Consider the following 13,935-nt stretch of genomic DNA (forward strand, 5'->3'; position numbering starts at 1 on the left):
TCTGATTCTATAAGTCTAACATTAAATAATAGATGAATCCGTTAATGCACTAATTATACGAGTTTAACAATATACGTTAGATCAATATATCTAAACAATGACTTATATTTATAGCAAATATATTCAACATAGTTTTATAAAGTCTATTTTTATATTTTTAAAAAAATTATTTTGTATTTTTTCACATGTTATATTCTTTATACTTTTACAAAATTTATTTTTTATATTTTTACATAAATATTAACTTTCTAAACTTATAAATAATTTTTTACGATAATTCTATTCAAAATTTAATTATAAATATTATATTTTTTCCTCAACTATATATATATTTTAATATCTGTAAACACGAGTTTAGAATGAGTTGATGATTAAAAATGTTAAGCTGATAAAAATTAAAAAATAGAAAATATTTATACGGAGGAATGTTCAGTTAATATAGTAAAGATTATCTGACATAAGAAAGATACAGGGAAATAATGACTAAAAGTAACTAACCAACCACAATGATATTGATAATAATAAAAGATAGAAAGAATAATAATTCTAATAATGATGATAAATTAAAAATTAAAAAAAAAAGACAGCAAGTGGGGAGTTGGCCGAGTCTTGAAGTATAATCATCGTGCATGCATTTTGGTGCCTCTTTCTTTCTTCTTTCTTATTCTGCATGCACACGCCTTCTTTCTCTCTCTCTCTGTTTCAACCTCTCTTATTCTCTTATATTCTCTCTCCGGTTACCGTCCATTCAAATCTCTCTCTGGTTCCTCTCCTCTGTTCAGATTCAGACAACCTTCCGATCACACTCGCCACCGCTCTTCCACGCGAATGCGAATCCTAAACCTCATCACTCGCGGCGCCCGCACTTCGTAGAGACTTCCGGTGACCGGAACTTCTACTTACGAACTTCCGGCGACGCGGAGCGGCCACTCGAGGTTCGCTCTCAGGCTTAATTTCGTCACGGTATGGTCTCCGTCGCCGGATTTTTCGTCCGACGTCGAGTGACTCGGTGAGGTGACAGTTAGGGTTTTTCGTTTTTGATTTTTCGGGTTTTTGTTGTGTGCTGCAGAGGGCGTGGAATTGGAGTTGAAAATGGAGTCAAGGAGCTGCATGAACGTGGCGTGCGCCACCTTGACGACGATTCGGTGGCGCAAAGGCTGGGCCCTGCGATCCGGCGAATTCGCCGATCTCTGTGATAAGTGCGGGTAATGATACCCTAGATTTCGAATCGATCAGTTAGTGTGTGTTGAAATTAACGCTTGAGTTGATATGAGGTTGTACGGAACACAACAGTGGATTAGAACTTTGGAATAATCTGTGATTTGTGGCTTTGATGGTTTTAATTGGTTGTTGTTCTGTTTTTTTTTTTTTTTTCTATTTTTTATTTTATTTTATTTTTTGCTTTTAAGTTTAGTTTGATGTTGCTAATTTAATTTTTTTCATAATCTTAAGTTTTGACTTGTGGCTACCTTTTTTCTTCTTAGGCCTCCCGATTTTCTAAAGTTAGTGCAGTGGCATTTACACGGTTTTATGTTTATTTTTTATTTTACTTAAATTGTGCGATGAGTGGATGAAGTTGTCGTAGGTAAAATTGGGTCTCCGAATCTTAGTTGCTGCTGCTGACCAGGGACTACAAGTCATGACGTTCTTTATGGGATGTGTTTATGATTTACTGTGTTAAATTTCCTTATTTTTTTTATTAAATGACCAAAGTTTTTTTGCTTAATAAATGCGACGTAGCATAAGTTTTCCCAAAAATATGATCAAGAAATTAAAAGTAAAGGAAAACATGGTAGTTGTATAAGTATGGGATGTCCGAACAAAAAGCTTGTGTGAGATGCAGTGGAATTAGGATTTCATATAGCTGAAAATTCATTGTAAAACATCATCTTGAATTTGAACGGTGCCTAATATAAGATCACATCATATGATAGTTTCATAATAAATTATTGAAATTAATGCATATTCTTCCACCAATTTATTTCACCAACTTTTCATACAAAATTGCTTTTAAGATTTTCATTTTCAAATTTGAACTCTAAGTTTTAAACAGTGTTATATTGATAGCTTGTATCCTTTAGATTAAGTATTGGCTTGCATCAATAAGTCTGCAAACCTTCCTTTATTTTATTGGAATTGGTCTTCAATGGGAGACAAATTCTTATTCCTGATTTTTTTTTTCTCTGCTGTAGTTCTGCTTATGAGCAATCAACATATTGTGATACTTTTCATTCAAACGATTCTGGTTGGAGAGAATGCACGTCGTGTGACAAGGTAGAGTGCTTAAGTATTTGTATTTTTGGTGCATAATCGCAGTATATATAAGACTGTGATATCTTTGCTTCCTAATTCTGGTACTTCCAGGTGCTATGTTAAGCTTAATGATCGTATATGTTCTTTTATCTACAGCGTCTCCATTGTGGATGCATTGCTTCTATGTCTCAGCTTGAATTATTAGATACTGGTGGTGTAAGCTGTATAAGCTGTGCAAGGAATTCAGGACTTCAACCTGTAAATAACTTCACCATTTTATTTAAATTACCATTTATGTTCGCCACTATGCAAACACATGAAAATATTGCTCCTTTATTGATTTTCACAACTCCCTTAAATGTATCAATGTATATAATGTTGGATATAAGACCTTAATTTTCAGGTTAATTTTGACTGACTCTTGTATCATCATGAGGTTGAGTAATTATTTATTGATTAACCTTTATAAGTAAATTGAGTGGTCTATGATCTAGAGAACAAATAAAAACTTTGTTGTGCAAGCTCTGCAATTCAAATCTATGCTTCCATAAATAGGTTTCGCTTCTTAAATGTATATTTTGTGTTGATAATTTTTAAGTCTAACTGTATGTTCTCAAAATTAACAATTTTGGACAGATTGCAATCAATGAAAAGCCTAATGGATCAGGGACTTCAAAGGTAATAGATGTCAGTGCGCAGCAGTGCACTTCTCTGGCTAACCAATTAAACGTGAGGGGTATGCAAGGAGGGCATTATGCAGAGAATGATGGTCTCCGGTGCTGGTTCAAACCGCATAAAATTGAAACAGATGGGCCTTCTACAGAAATGAAACCAGAAATTTTGCCTTCTGTTGGAGAACTTGGAAGCACTTTGATATCACAATTTCATTTTGAGTCTAATGGATCATCCAAGGCTTCCAAAGCAGAGAGCTGTAAGGCAGACACAGAAATACGAGATATATATGAATCTTTGGCACAAACTAATTTAAGTATGACCCTTGCTACTCCCATAGGAAATTCAAACCCCTTTCATAGTTCTGTTGTTGATGAAAGGGAACAAAGTAAGACATCTTCACTTTTATTGGGATCAAGGTCTCGCCATCTTTTACCTAAGCCCCCTAGGTCAACCAGTGGCACAGGCCTAGAAATAAATGCTGGTATGGTATCCCAGATTCGTGTGGCAAGGCCACCCGCTGAAGGTCGGGGAAGGAATCAGTTGCTTCCGCGTTATTGGCCCAGAATTACTGATCAAGAGTTGCAACAAATATCAGGAGAGTATCCAACATTGTAATTAGTTTGATAAATTATTAATTATTATGCAGGTTGATTAAATTATTGTTATTTTGACAGTTAATCTTTACCTTAGCATTTCTTTAACCATGATTCATAAGTTCAAATTCCACTATCGTGCCACTCTTCGAAAAGATGCTGAGTGCAAGTGATGCTGGTCGAATTGGTCGCCTGGTTTTACCAAAAGCATGTGCTGAAGTAATTTATCCTAACTTATTTTGTTGAACTGTCTAAGTTGTCATTTTATATTAATAAATAATCCTCCAAAAGTTATTTTTCATAAAGAGTCTCATAATTTATTGGAACTAATGATTGTGCAGGCATATTTCCCTCCAATTTCTCAACCAGAGGGCCTTCCTTTACGAATCCAAGATGTGAAAGGAAAAGAATGGATGTTTCAATTTAGATTTTGGCCAAATAATAACAGCAGGATGTATGTTTTAGAAGGTGTAACCCCCTGCATTCAGTCTATGCAATTGCAAGCTGGAGATACTGGTATATTTTACTGAGAATCCCTTAATTTGTTAAAATTTCCATTCTTAGAATAGATGAACCAAGTCGAAACTTTCATTTTCTAAGATTATACTCACTACATGTCTTCTAAAATAAGGTGCGAGTAATCAATATCATTTTCTAAGAATCTTGGCTAATTTTTCTCTCACTGTTAACTAGTCAATAGCCATAACTAAAAGACATTCTGCTTTAAGATACTAACAACTATTGCTTTCCTAATGTATTTTGTTTTGTGTAACTTCCACTGATTTTTTTTCCTAGTATAAGGTACCAGTACCACTTAATGAAATGCTACTCATGTTTTTGGGGATTTATCTCATTGGCTCTTTTCATTGAAAAACAACTAATTTCTGTACCATTATTATATTTCTTCTTTATGTTACGAGAAATTTTATGAAGTTTTTTGTAACTTCCAGTGATTTTTTTCCTTGGTAAAAGTACCATCATCACGTAACAAAATGTTGCTCATGGTTTTCTTCATTGAAAAACAACTGATTTCAGTACAATTACTAAGTTTCATCTTGACATTTGCGTACAAATTTTTTTTAACTTCTTCTCTAAAATTTCTGCAGTAACATTTAGCCGTATGGACCCTGAGGGGAAACTTATAATGGGGTTTAGAAAGGCCACAAATTCTACGGCAGTACAGGTAACAGTCACTTTTAGTTCATATAGCAAACTCAAACTTTCTGAATTGGTATTTAATCACCTATTAAGCAGGAAACACTACCATCTAATATGCCCAATGGTTCTCATTCAAGTGAAACTTCCTATTCTGGTGTTTATGAGAATCTACCTATATTAAGTGGTTACTCTGGCCTTCTTCAGTCACAAAAGGGATGTTCAGAAACCCACCTAAATGTGCTGTCTAAAAAATGGAACTCTGCTGGTGGTGACATGAACTGGCATAACATTGACATTCCCGAAAGCAGGAAAAGAGAGGGGTTGCCTTTGCCACCTGTGCTGGTTCCTGAGAAGAAAAGAACTCGGAATATTGGGTCAAAAAGTAAGAGGTTGCTTATTGATAGCCAGGATGCACTGGAGCTGAAACTTACTTGGGAAGAGGCTCAGGATTTGCTTCGACCACCTCCTGCTGTAAAGCCAAGCATTGTCATGATTGAGGATCAGGTTTTTGAAGAGTATGAAGTAAGTAAACAATTTAGAAGAAGCTTTCATTTTTATGAAATTCACCCATTCATGTGCGTGGGAGGTTAAATTATTGTGTCTGCTATGTTAACTCAACCAATTTTAACCCAAATTAAAGTGTATGAGCCTTTCATTGTAATGGGTTTCTTAATGCATTCATCTTATCCTAAGCTTCTTCTCTAGGGGTGAGTCTAAATCTAAAGAAGAAAATGTGATTTCTAAACGCTCTCAAATATGGGTAGTTTAGCATAAGTCAGTAGTTGACCTTTCCTATTTGAAATTTCCGGCCGGAATTTGTTTAAATAGCAGGCTAGTTTGTACTTGTTAAAATGCCTCTATAGTTTCAGGTTACATAAAGTCTTTTCTTTTAGGGAATGTATATGCATAGGAAAAATACTAGTAAATGGGTAGGGGATGGCCAACAAGAGGGATGAAGGCATAAGTTTCTCAAACCTCAGATTGGGTCAGCGATTAACTAATATGCTGACAAGTGTCTTCTTGAGGACGCTAACGAGGAAGCTTTAATATACTTTATTAAATGCTTTCAATTAGTTAAAATAGTAAATGTAATTTTTTTTTTCTCTCTTTAACATAATACGTAATTTCTTTTAATTGAATGTGCTTTTGTTTTTGTTTCCTAATCAAAAATTGAATTTTCTTGTATTAATTGTCATGATACTAATCAATTATTAGGTTTAGCGTCTCAGCTTCACTAGTATCTTAATTAGTATACTTATTAAATAACTTTAAATTTTTCATGTAACCTGTTTAAGATATTGCTTTTCAATTCATGCAGGAACCTCCTGTCTTTGGAAAGAGGAGTATATTCGTAGTTCGATCAGCTGGGTAAGATGAATATGTGCATAGAGTTTTTTTCTATTTTATTTTCATTTGTCAGGTTTTTCCTCTCTTACCATCCCTCCCAATTTTCTTTTTTTTTTCTCTTTTCTATGGAACTTAATGATTTCTCTTATAAGTTATGCCAATGCATAAGCTTGTATTTTTTTTATCAAGTATTTCAATTTGGAGTGTGATTGAACTTAGGGTGAATGAGCAGTGGACGCAGTGTGACAGTTGCTCAAAATGGCGGAAGTTGCCAGTTGATGTACTAATTCCCCCTAAGTGGACATGTGTTGAGAATTTATGGGATCAGAGCAGGTGAGCAGAAGACCTTATAGTGCAATACTGCTAGGATATTAATACCTATACTTATTACTTAAGACGGTGCTTTTGCATTTCTTTCAACAGGTGTTCATGTGCTGCTCCCAATGAATTGAACCCAAGGGAACTGGATAATCTTCTGAGGTTGAATAAAGGTATTTATCCATTCGTTGTGTTTTTTGTGCTTCCTAGTTACTGCTGACCAATACATACTACTAGAAATGGTTTCTTTTGCAAAATTTTGCAGTATGAAGCAATGCTTTTGTAGCAGTATTTTCCTTTTCATATTTTCTAATTGTACGGAAATACTTCCCAGGACAACTTAGACCTCTTTTATCCACAAACTTGTATTTGGGATTTAATATAAATTAATGACTTTTGAGAATAGTATTTTGGTTAAATAGATTGGGTCTCTCAAGAGGTTTTCCCATTGAAATTTGGATCTGATTAGATGCTGCTGCTGATGTGTGGTTTATAATTGAAAAGTGTCTCTAATAAGCCATTATTTTTATTCCTATTAGAAAAGTGAGTTTTTAGGCCTAACTCAACCCTATAAAAACCGACTTGTAAGGAGAGGTTTGCATTCACTTATATACTATGAATTGGTCTTATCTTTAGTTGGTGTGGGACTTCCAACAATTCCTAGCTATAACTCATCCATACTCAGTTATTGAAGGCACACAACTATCTGCATAATTAATTTAAAGCTATCTGGAAAGGAATTTTAGAATGGGAATAGAAGACAATTAGGCGTTGAGCATAGAAGACATGGGATATTTGAAGATCTCCACAATTTGTCTCGCAATTAAGATTAAATTTAAAATTAAAACATGAACACAATGTTTAAAAGTATTGAAGTATTGAATTCTCGTACATTTTGTTTTTTGTACTTTTCAATGGTTGGCATACCAATCCTAACTTACAACCATACCATGGATTATCATAATGTCTTTAATTTGTATTAACCGGTTCCATCAAGCTATTTGTCTTTTATGCTTGCTCTTTTTAGTTAAATTATCTTCGTCCTAGAAACTGACAAATTTGTAATCCCAAGTTGTGCTGTATGAACTCAAATAGTAATTCTGTGACTATTACGAATACATGCTAGAATATTTTTCAACAAATTCTTGATGATATCAAATATACTTAAATTATTTATTCTGGAACAGAATTCAAGAAACAAAGATTCGCAGCTAGCCAGAGACCAGCCCTGGATCATGAATCTTCAGGACTGGATGCTTTGGCAAATGCAGCAATACTTGGAGATGATGCAAGTGAATCTGGGAGGACACCAGTCGTTACCACCACAAAACATCCCCGGCATAGACCTGGGTGTTCTTGCATTGTCTGTATCCAGCCACCAAGCGGAAAGGGAAAACACAAACCTACTTGCACGTGCAATGTGTGCATGACAGTTAAACGACGGTTTAAAACCCTGATGATGAGAAAGAAGAAGCGTCAATCGGAACGTGAAGCTGAGATAGCACAGAGAAATCAGTTAGCATGGCGGACCAAGGACGAATCAGAAGTAGACAGCACCTCACGACATTTAACTCCAGTTGATGGTTTGGAGAATGAAGTAAGGACGCCAAGTGAGTTGGACCCAAGGACTCCTCAAGACCAAGTTGCTGAAGCTGCCAAGGGACAATTAGATTTGAATTGTCAACCTGATCGAGAAGAAGCGCAAACTGGGCCAAATAATGTGAGCATGACAAGTCTTCTTGAAGAAGCAAATCTGCCGTTGGAGACCTACCTGAAGCAAAATGGCCTTACTAGTTTGATATCAGAGCAGCAAACAAATTCAGCTTCAAATGTGCAGCAGGCACAGACAACCAACGAGAGTGAGGGAAGACAAAATGAGGATTGCGGTACGGCTTCAGTTATTCATGAGCAGGATAGCAGTCATGAAGACAACAGTGGGCAAGACAAAGACCAAAACAATTCACTTTCATAAAATCTTACAGTTACATTTTTTTCCCTTCTTTTTACTTCGAAATTATTTTACAAAAATCGTTCTTGCATTAGTTATAAAATTATAGGAGGTTCTTTTGTATGTCTATATATTTGTTATTGTTTGTCTTGAGAAATTTCCCCCAAAACTCAATAGCCTATATATACACGCAAAAGTTTGTGTTTTATGGTTGTAAACTAGTGAGACAAGGAGTGGAAGGTGGTTAGTACCTCCGTGCTGTTACAAGTTACAACACCTTGTTTTTTTGTATTTTTGGTCTCTGTGACTGAATAAGCATTGCTTGCTTTCTTTTTTGTTATAAGGAGGAAGGGGGAGGACGCCTATTTAATAGTTAGGGCTGGGCATGATTAACCTAATTGTAGTAAACTATGGATTATCCACACTTTAGTATACTATAAAAATTGAACTATTTTTATTAAAAACTATACTGTTTTATAGTTCAAATTTAAGAAAACTGAACTTTTATATTAATAATTCAGTTAACTTAGTTAACTATTTTCGAAATGTAAAAAAATCCAACTTGGTTAAAACAAACTGCGGGCTTCACTCAAATATAATGAAAATATAATTTATGTTTTTATCAAATAACTTATTGAAAACTGAATTTAAATAAACAAATATCCTAAATTAAATTTTTAAAAGAACAATTTAAAAAAAAGTACTCTAAAAATTTAAATAAACTTTTCAAACTTGTTCTGAAATAGTTTTAAGACGAAAAAAAAAAAACACATTAAATACTATTTACAAATGGGTATGAATTATTTTTTTCTCATAAATGTAACTTAGTTATTTATATTAATTTATATTTGTATATCTACTTTTTCATAATTATATATCATATTCGTTTATTTTTATTTTTATTTTTACTAAAAATTATTATACTATTAAAAATTATTAATGGATAGATTTTGACTAAAGTTTTTCTTATCATTTTTTAATATAATCTATGCAATTAAATTTTATTTAAGTTGAGAATTTAAATAAACTTTTTAAACTTATTCTGAAATAGTTTTAAGATAAGAAAAAAGAAAAGAAATATTTAATAATTTATACAAATTGGTATGAATTATTTTTTTTTTCATAAAACATGTAACTTAGTTATCTGTGTTAATTTATATTTGTACATCCTACTTTTCATAATTATATATCATACTCGTTTATTATTATTTTTATTTTTACTAAAAATTATATACTATTGAAATTTATAAATGGATAGATTTTCACTAAGGTTTTTCTAATAATTTTTTTAATGTAATCTATGCAATTAAATTTTATTTAAGTTAAGAATTTAAATAAATTTTTTAAACTTATTCTGAAATAGTTTNAAGATAAAAAAAAGACACATTTAATAATATTTAGAAATTGGTATCAATTATTTTTTTTCCCATAAAACATGTAACTTAGTTATTTGTATTAATTTATATTTGTATATCCTATTTTTCATAATTATATATTTTTATTTTTATTTTTATTTTTACTAAAAATTATTATACTACTAAAATTTATAAATGGATAGATTTTGACTAAGGTTTTTCTTATCAATTTTTTTAATGTAATTAATGCAATTAAATTTTATTTAAGTTAAGAATTTAAATAAAATTTTCAAACTTATTCTGAAATAGTTTTAAGATAAAAAAAACGAAAAACATACAGTTTCCATATGTTTCCTATGCCAAATAGAATTGTAGTTTATTTTGGTTACTATTATACGGTTTACTATTTGGAACAGTTAACTGTAGTTAACTGCTAATAGGAAAGTTCAATTCTTTTAAATTGAACTGCAAAACAGTATAGTTCAATTTTTAATAAAAATAATTTAGTTTTTATAGTATAAATATAGTTTAGTACAGTTAGACTAACTATGCCCAACCCTATTAATAGTCTAGTACGGGGTTTTGTTAGATCTGTCTACGGTGAACATTAACATTTTATTGATAGATAAAATAATTACAAGTCATTTATATTTTTCATAATAGGAGAATATTCAGTTACAAAATAAACAAACAAAAATAAAGATTACAAGATTTCGACAAATAAACCTCTTAAAGGATTACAAAGGTGCTTCGATTGTGGGGTTAAATTACTAACACCACAATTTCTTTCTCTATGGTATTCGGTTCCGCACTACGGCCTCCTTCGTTCTTTTGTCCAAAAATTTACTTGTTAAAATACTGCGATGTTTAAGTTAGTAGATAGTTCTTCTACGGTAATTTCAAATCAATAATAAATGCACAGTAATGCAAAACATTTATTCCTTACATTTGATGTAGATTTATAGTTTTTGTTCTGAGATTGAGATTAGTTAATTCGGGTCCAATCTCAACCTAATATTTTGATTGGAGTTGTGAGTCTGTCGTCTGTCCTTGTCCGTCCGTCTTGATCACTCTTTAAATTGATAATTGATTACTTTTTGGTCTTCTAAGTCATCTAGCCTATTAATGAGGAGAGAATGTTTGAGATCATCCGACTCATACGGTACAAAAGGTAAACTTTAAAATTAAGATAACATATTTTTTATTTGTCGGTTTGTTGGTATCTCGCTTGAATTTTCTATTATAATCAATTCCTCCTTCACGTCATTTTGGATTGTTTCACCCTACACCTTTAAAGATTTCATAATGTACTTCCAAATTTGTCAAAAATTACTATTATATTCTTAATTAAAACTAATTAAAATTTATTAATTTTTAATAAAATGAAAAGAATGTTTGACATTTTTAACCGTTTTCTCTTTTTTTCATAACTTTTTCTCTTTCTGATCTCATTTTGTCTTCTCTTTCTTTTCTCTCTTTCTATATATTTATTTATTTTAATTAATTAATTATTTACATTTTGATTAAATTTTGTTCTTTTGAAATTTTATATTTTATGTATTTTATAATCTTTTCATTTTCATTTTAATAATTTGTTTTATTTTAATTAATTATTTATTTATATAAATATTTGAATTAATTATATTTATTTTGAATTAAATAATTTTGTTTGTAAATATTTAATATATATATATATATATATATATATATATATATATATATATTTTTTTTTTTTTTTTTAATTTTATAGAATTTAAAATTTTTTATTTGTAATAATATAGTAATGAAATATGAATGTAAAAAGTAAAACATAATCAATTATTTAAAAAATCAAATAATTTTTTTTATAATTTGAAAGAATTAATAAATCATTAAAATTTATTAAATATTAAATTAAAATTTTGAAAGCCATCTTTAAGCCTTTATAATTTGGAAAACATGTCTTTAAAATTTAATAAATATTGAATTAAAAATTTGGAAAACATGTCAATAATTTTTGTATAAAAAGAATCAAAAACTAATACTATTAATTCAATTAAAAAAAATTATGAATTCAAAGACTTAATAAATCATTAAAATTTAATAAATATTAAATTACAAATTTTGAAAGCCACGATACATTTAAAAATTTCACTCATCCATTGATTTTATTATTATTATTATTATTATATAAATGTTTCATAATATAAAATAATACAAAGCTACAGTTCAAAATCTACTCATGATTTTATTACTATCTAACAACTTATATTAAACTACATTTATTTTATACAAATAAAAAACAATCGGATATTGAAATACAATTTGACAAAACATATGTAGAACATGGAAATCCGATTCTAGAAGATAATCCGTCATTTTGGCCTCTAGGCCCATTCTAGAAGATCAGCTCAGCCAAGGATCAGTCTTTAATGAAACTCAATTAGGGATAACAAAAAAAACTCGCGTAGGTGAATATTTGCAAATAAAATTCGCGATAGATAGTTGATACCTATGGATATTTATTATACTATCCGTACCTGTGGATATCCGTTATCCGCGGATATCCGCTACCCGCAAAAAATAAAAATAAAAATTTAATTTTTATCTTATTTAGTTAAATTTAATTAAAATTAACACTAATTTATATTTTACAAGGTTAAATTTAATTAAAATTGTGCTATAATTTATCATTTATGGACAATTAACAAATATTAATAGGTCAGAGCCTTAGTCTTTTCAAAATATACGGTATTGATTATTGATTATTGGATTTGATTGCCTAAAAATATACTGCACTAATGGTTAATCAATGGGCTTGCCTGCCACACACCTGTAAATATACAATTGATGTCTAGGTACAATCATCCTTTTTTATCCTAATAAAATATAAACCTCTTTATGAAACATATCTGACTTGAGCATCGGTCTTTTGTAGGTCAACAATCCATCAGAGTGGATGACATTCTCAAGAAGGATTAAAGATCAAAAGAGAACAAAACAAAGAAGAACGACTAACCCTCAGACCAATTCAATCGAAACAAAAATTAAATTGAAGACCAACTTAAGGTGTTGAAATGATCAGTTTTATCCCTATTTGAGTTGAAAATATAAGCTTTATTAGGTGTTGAAAAGACCAATTTTACCCTTTTCTAAGTTGAAGAGATAAACTTTATTGATGGTTTAAAAGATCAATTTTGAGTCTTATCCGTATCTGAAATGATAATATCAACTTTATTGGGTGTTGTCTTACCTTTATTTGAGCTGAAAAGATCAACTTTTTTGGACGTTAAAAAGATCAACTTAGGGTGCTAAAAAATCAGTCTTACCCCTACTTGAGCTAAAAAGATAAGTTTCGTTGGGTGCTGAAAAGATCAAGCATTGTTGAGTGCTAAAAAGATAAAGCATTGTTAGGTGCTGAAAATATCAATCTTACCTATATTCAAATATTTAACACTTAAAAGATCAGTTTAGGGTAAAAGATCATTCCAACTAGTAAACTCGTTTACATGAAAAAAAAATATAAAATATAACATTATAATTTAAATAAGTTAAATAAATTAAATACATTCAAATACGTAGAAATATTATTCATAGAAATATTGTAAAACATAAATTGAAATATTAAAGTCTTTATGTCTAATATTCTAATTCTCTAATAATGACATCTCATTTCTGTCATCATCTTCATCTAACTCTTCATATGATGAATGTTGTGCATCTTCATTATCAAGATCAAGAGCATCTAGAGAAGGATTTGTTGTTGCTCCATCTAAGTGAACATTTTCACCTTTAACTTGCTCATTCTCAACAACATCATATGTCTCTTCAGTTATCGATTCATCATCTAATTCAATGTCATCATATGGAAGAACAACAATTTTTCTAGTTTTCAACTTATAGTTATACATTATATAAACTAAATCATTCACTTTTTTTTTATGCAAATGATTACTTCTCTTCGTATGAACCTAAAATGAAATATAATTTTTTTAGTGAAGATATAAACACAATAAAGAAATTATAAATTATAAATAATTTAAATTACCATTTCGAATAAGCTCCAATTACGCTCACATTCAGAAGAACTACAAGTCAAGCTTAGAATTCAAATAACAAATCTCTTTAACTCTGGAATTCCATCACCAAACATGTCCCACAATTCCCCAGGATTTAACTCTTTCCAGCACTCCTTTGCATCATCCATTCCAAAAAGTCCTCTAGCATAATGAAATTTAACAATTTATAAATTAATTTTTCTTCTTTCAGTCATATCTGGTACCAATATTCTCTTTTCATATATAATCCT

The 13,935-nt window shown here is 30.6% G+C and overlaps 1 protein-coding gene across 2 annotated transcripts; it reads left to right on the forward strand.

Annotated features, from left to right (window-relative positions):
* The first annotated feature begins 634 nt into the window (after nt 1–634).
* Nucleotides 635–8,630, forward strand: LOC106753091 (B3 domain-containing transcription repressor VAL2). Of its 2 annotated transcripts, none has more exons than XM_014634878.2 (13): nt 635–935; nt 1,070–1,205; nt 2,193–2,274; nt 2,410–2,511; nt 2,890–3,527; nt 3,644–3,740; nt 3,863–4,037; nt 4,628–4,704; nt 4,776–5,201; nt 5,998–6,047; nt 6,246–6,359; nt 6,450–6,517; nt 7,532–8,630. In XM_014634878.2, exons 2-13 carry the CDS (start codon nt 1,093–1,095, stop codon nt 8,314–8,316), a joined length of 2,727 nt encoding a protein of 908 aa, XP_014490364.1. In that variant the 5' UTR covers nt 635–935; nt 1,070–1,092; the 3' UTR covers nt 8,317–8,630. The 2 variants fall into 2 exon arrangements, with proteins under 2 accessions (XP_014490364.1, XP_014490366.1); XM_014634880.2 differs by having other exon boundaries at nt 4,884–5,201.
* Nucleotides 8,631–13,935: the final 5,305 nt, after the last annotated feature.

This window comes from Vigna radiata, unplaced genomic scaffold, assembly GCF_000741045.1.
Source record: "Vigna radiata var. radiata cultivar VC1973A unplaced genomic scaffold, Vradiata_ver6 scaffold_91, whole genome shotgun sequence".
NCBI classification, from domain to species: domain Eukaryota; kingdom Viridiplantae; phylum Streptophyta; class Magnoliopsida; order Fabales; family Fabaceae; genus Vigna; species Vigna radiata.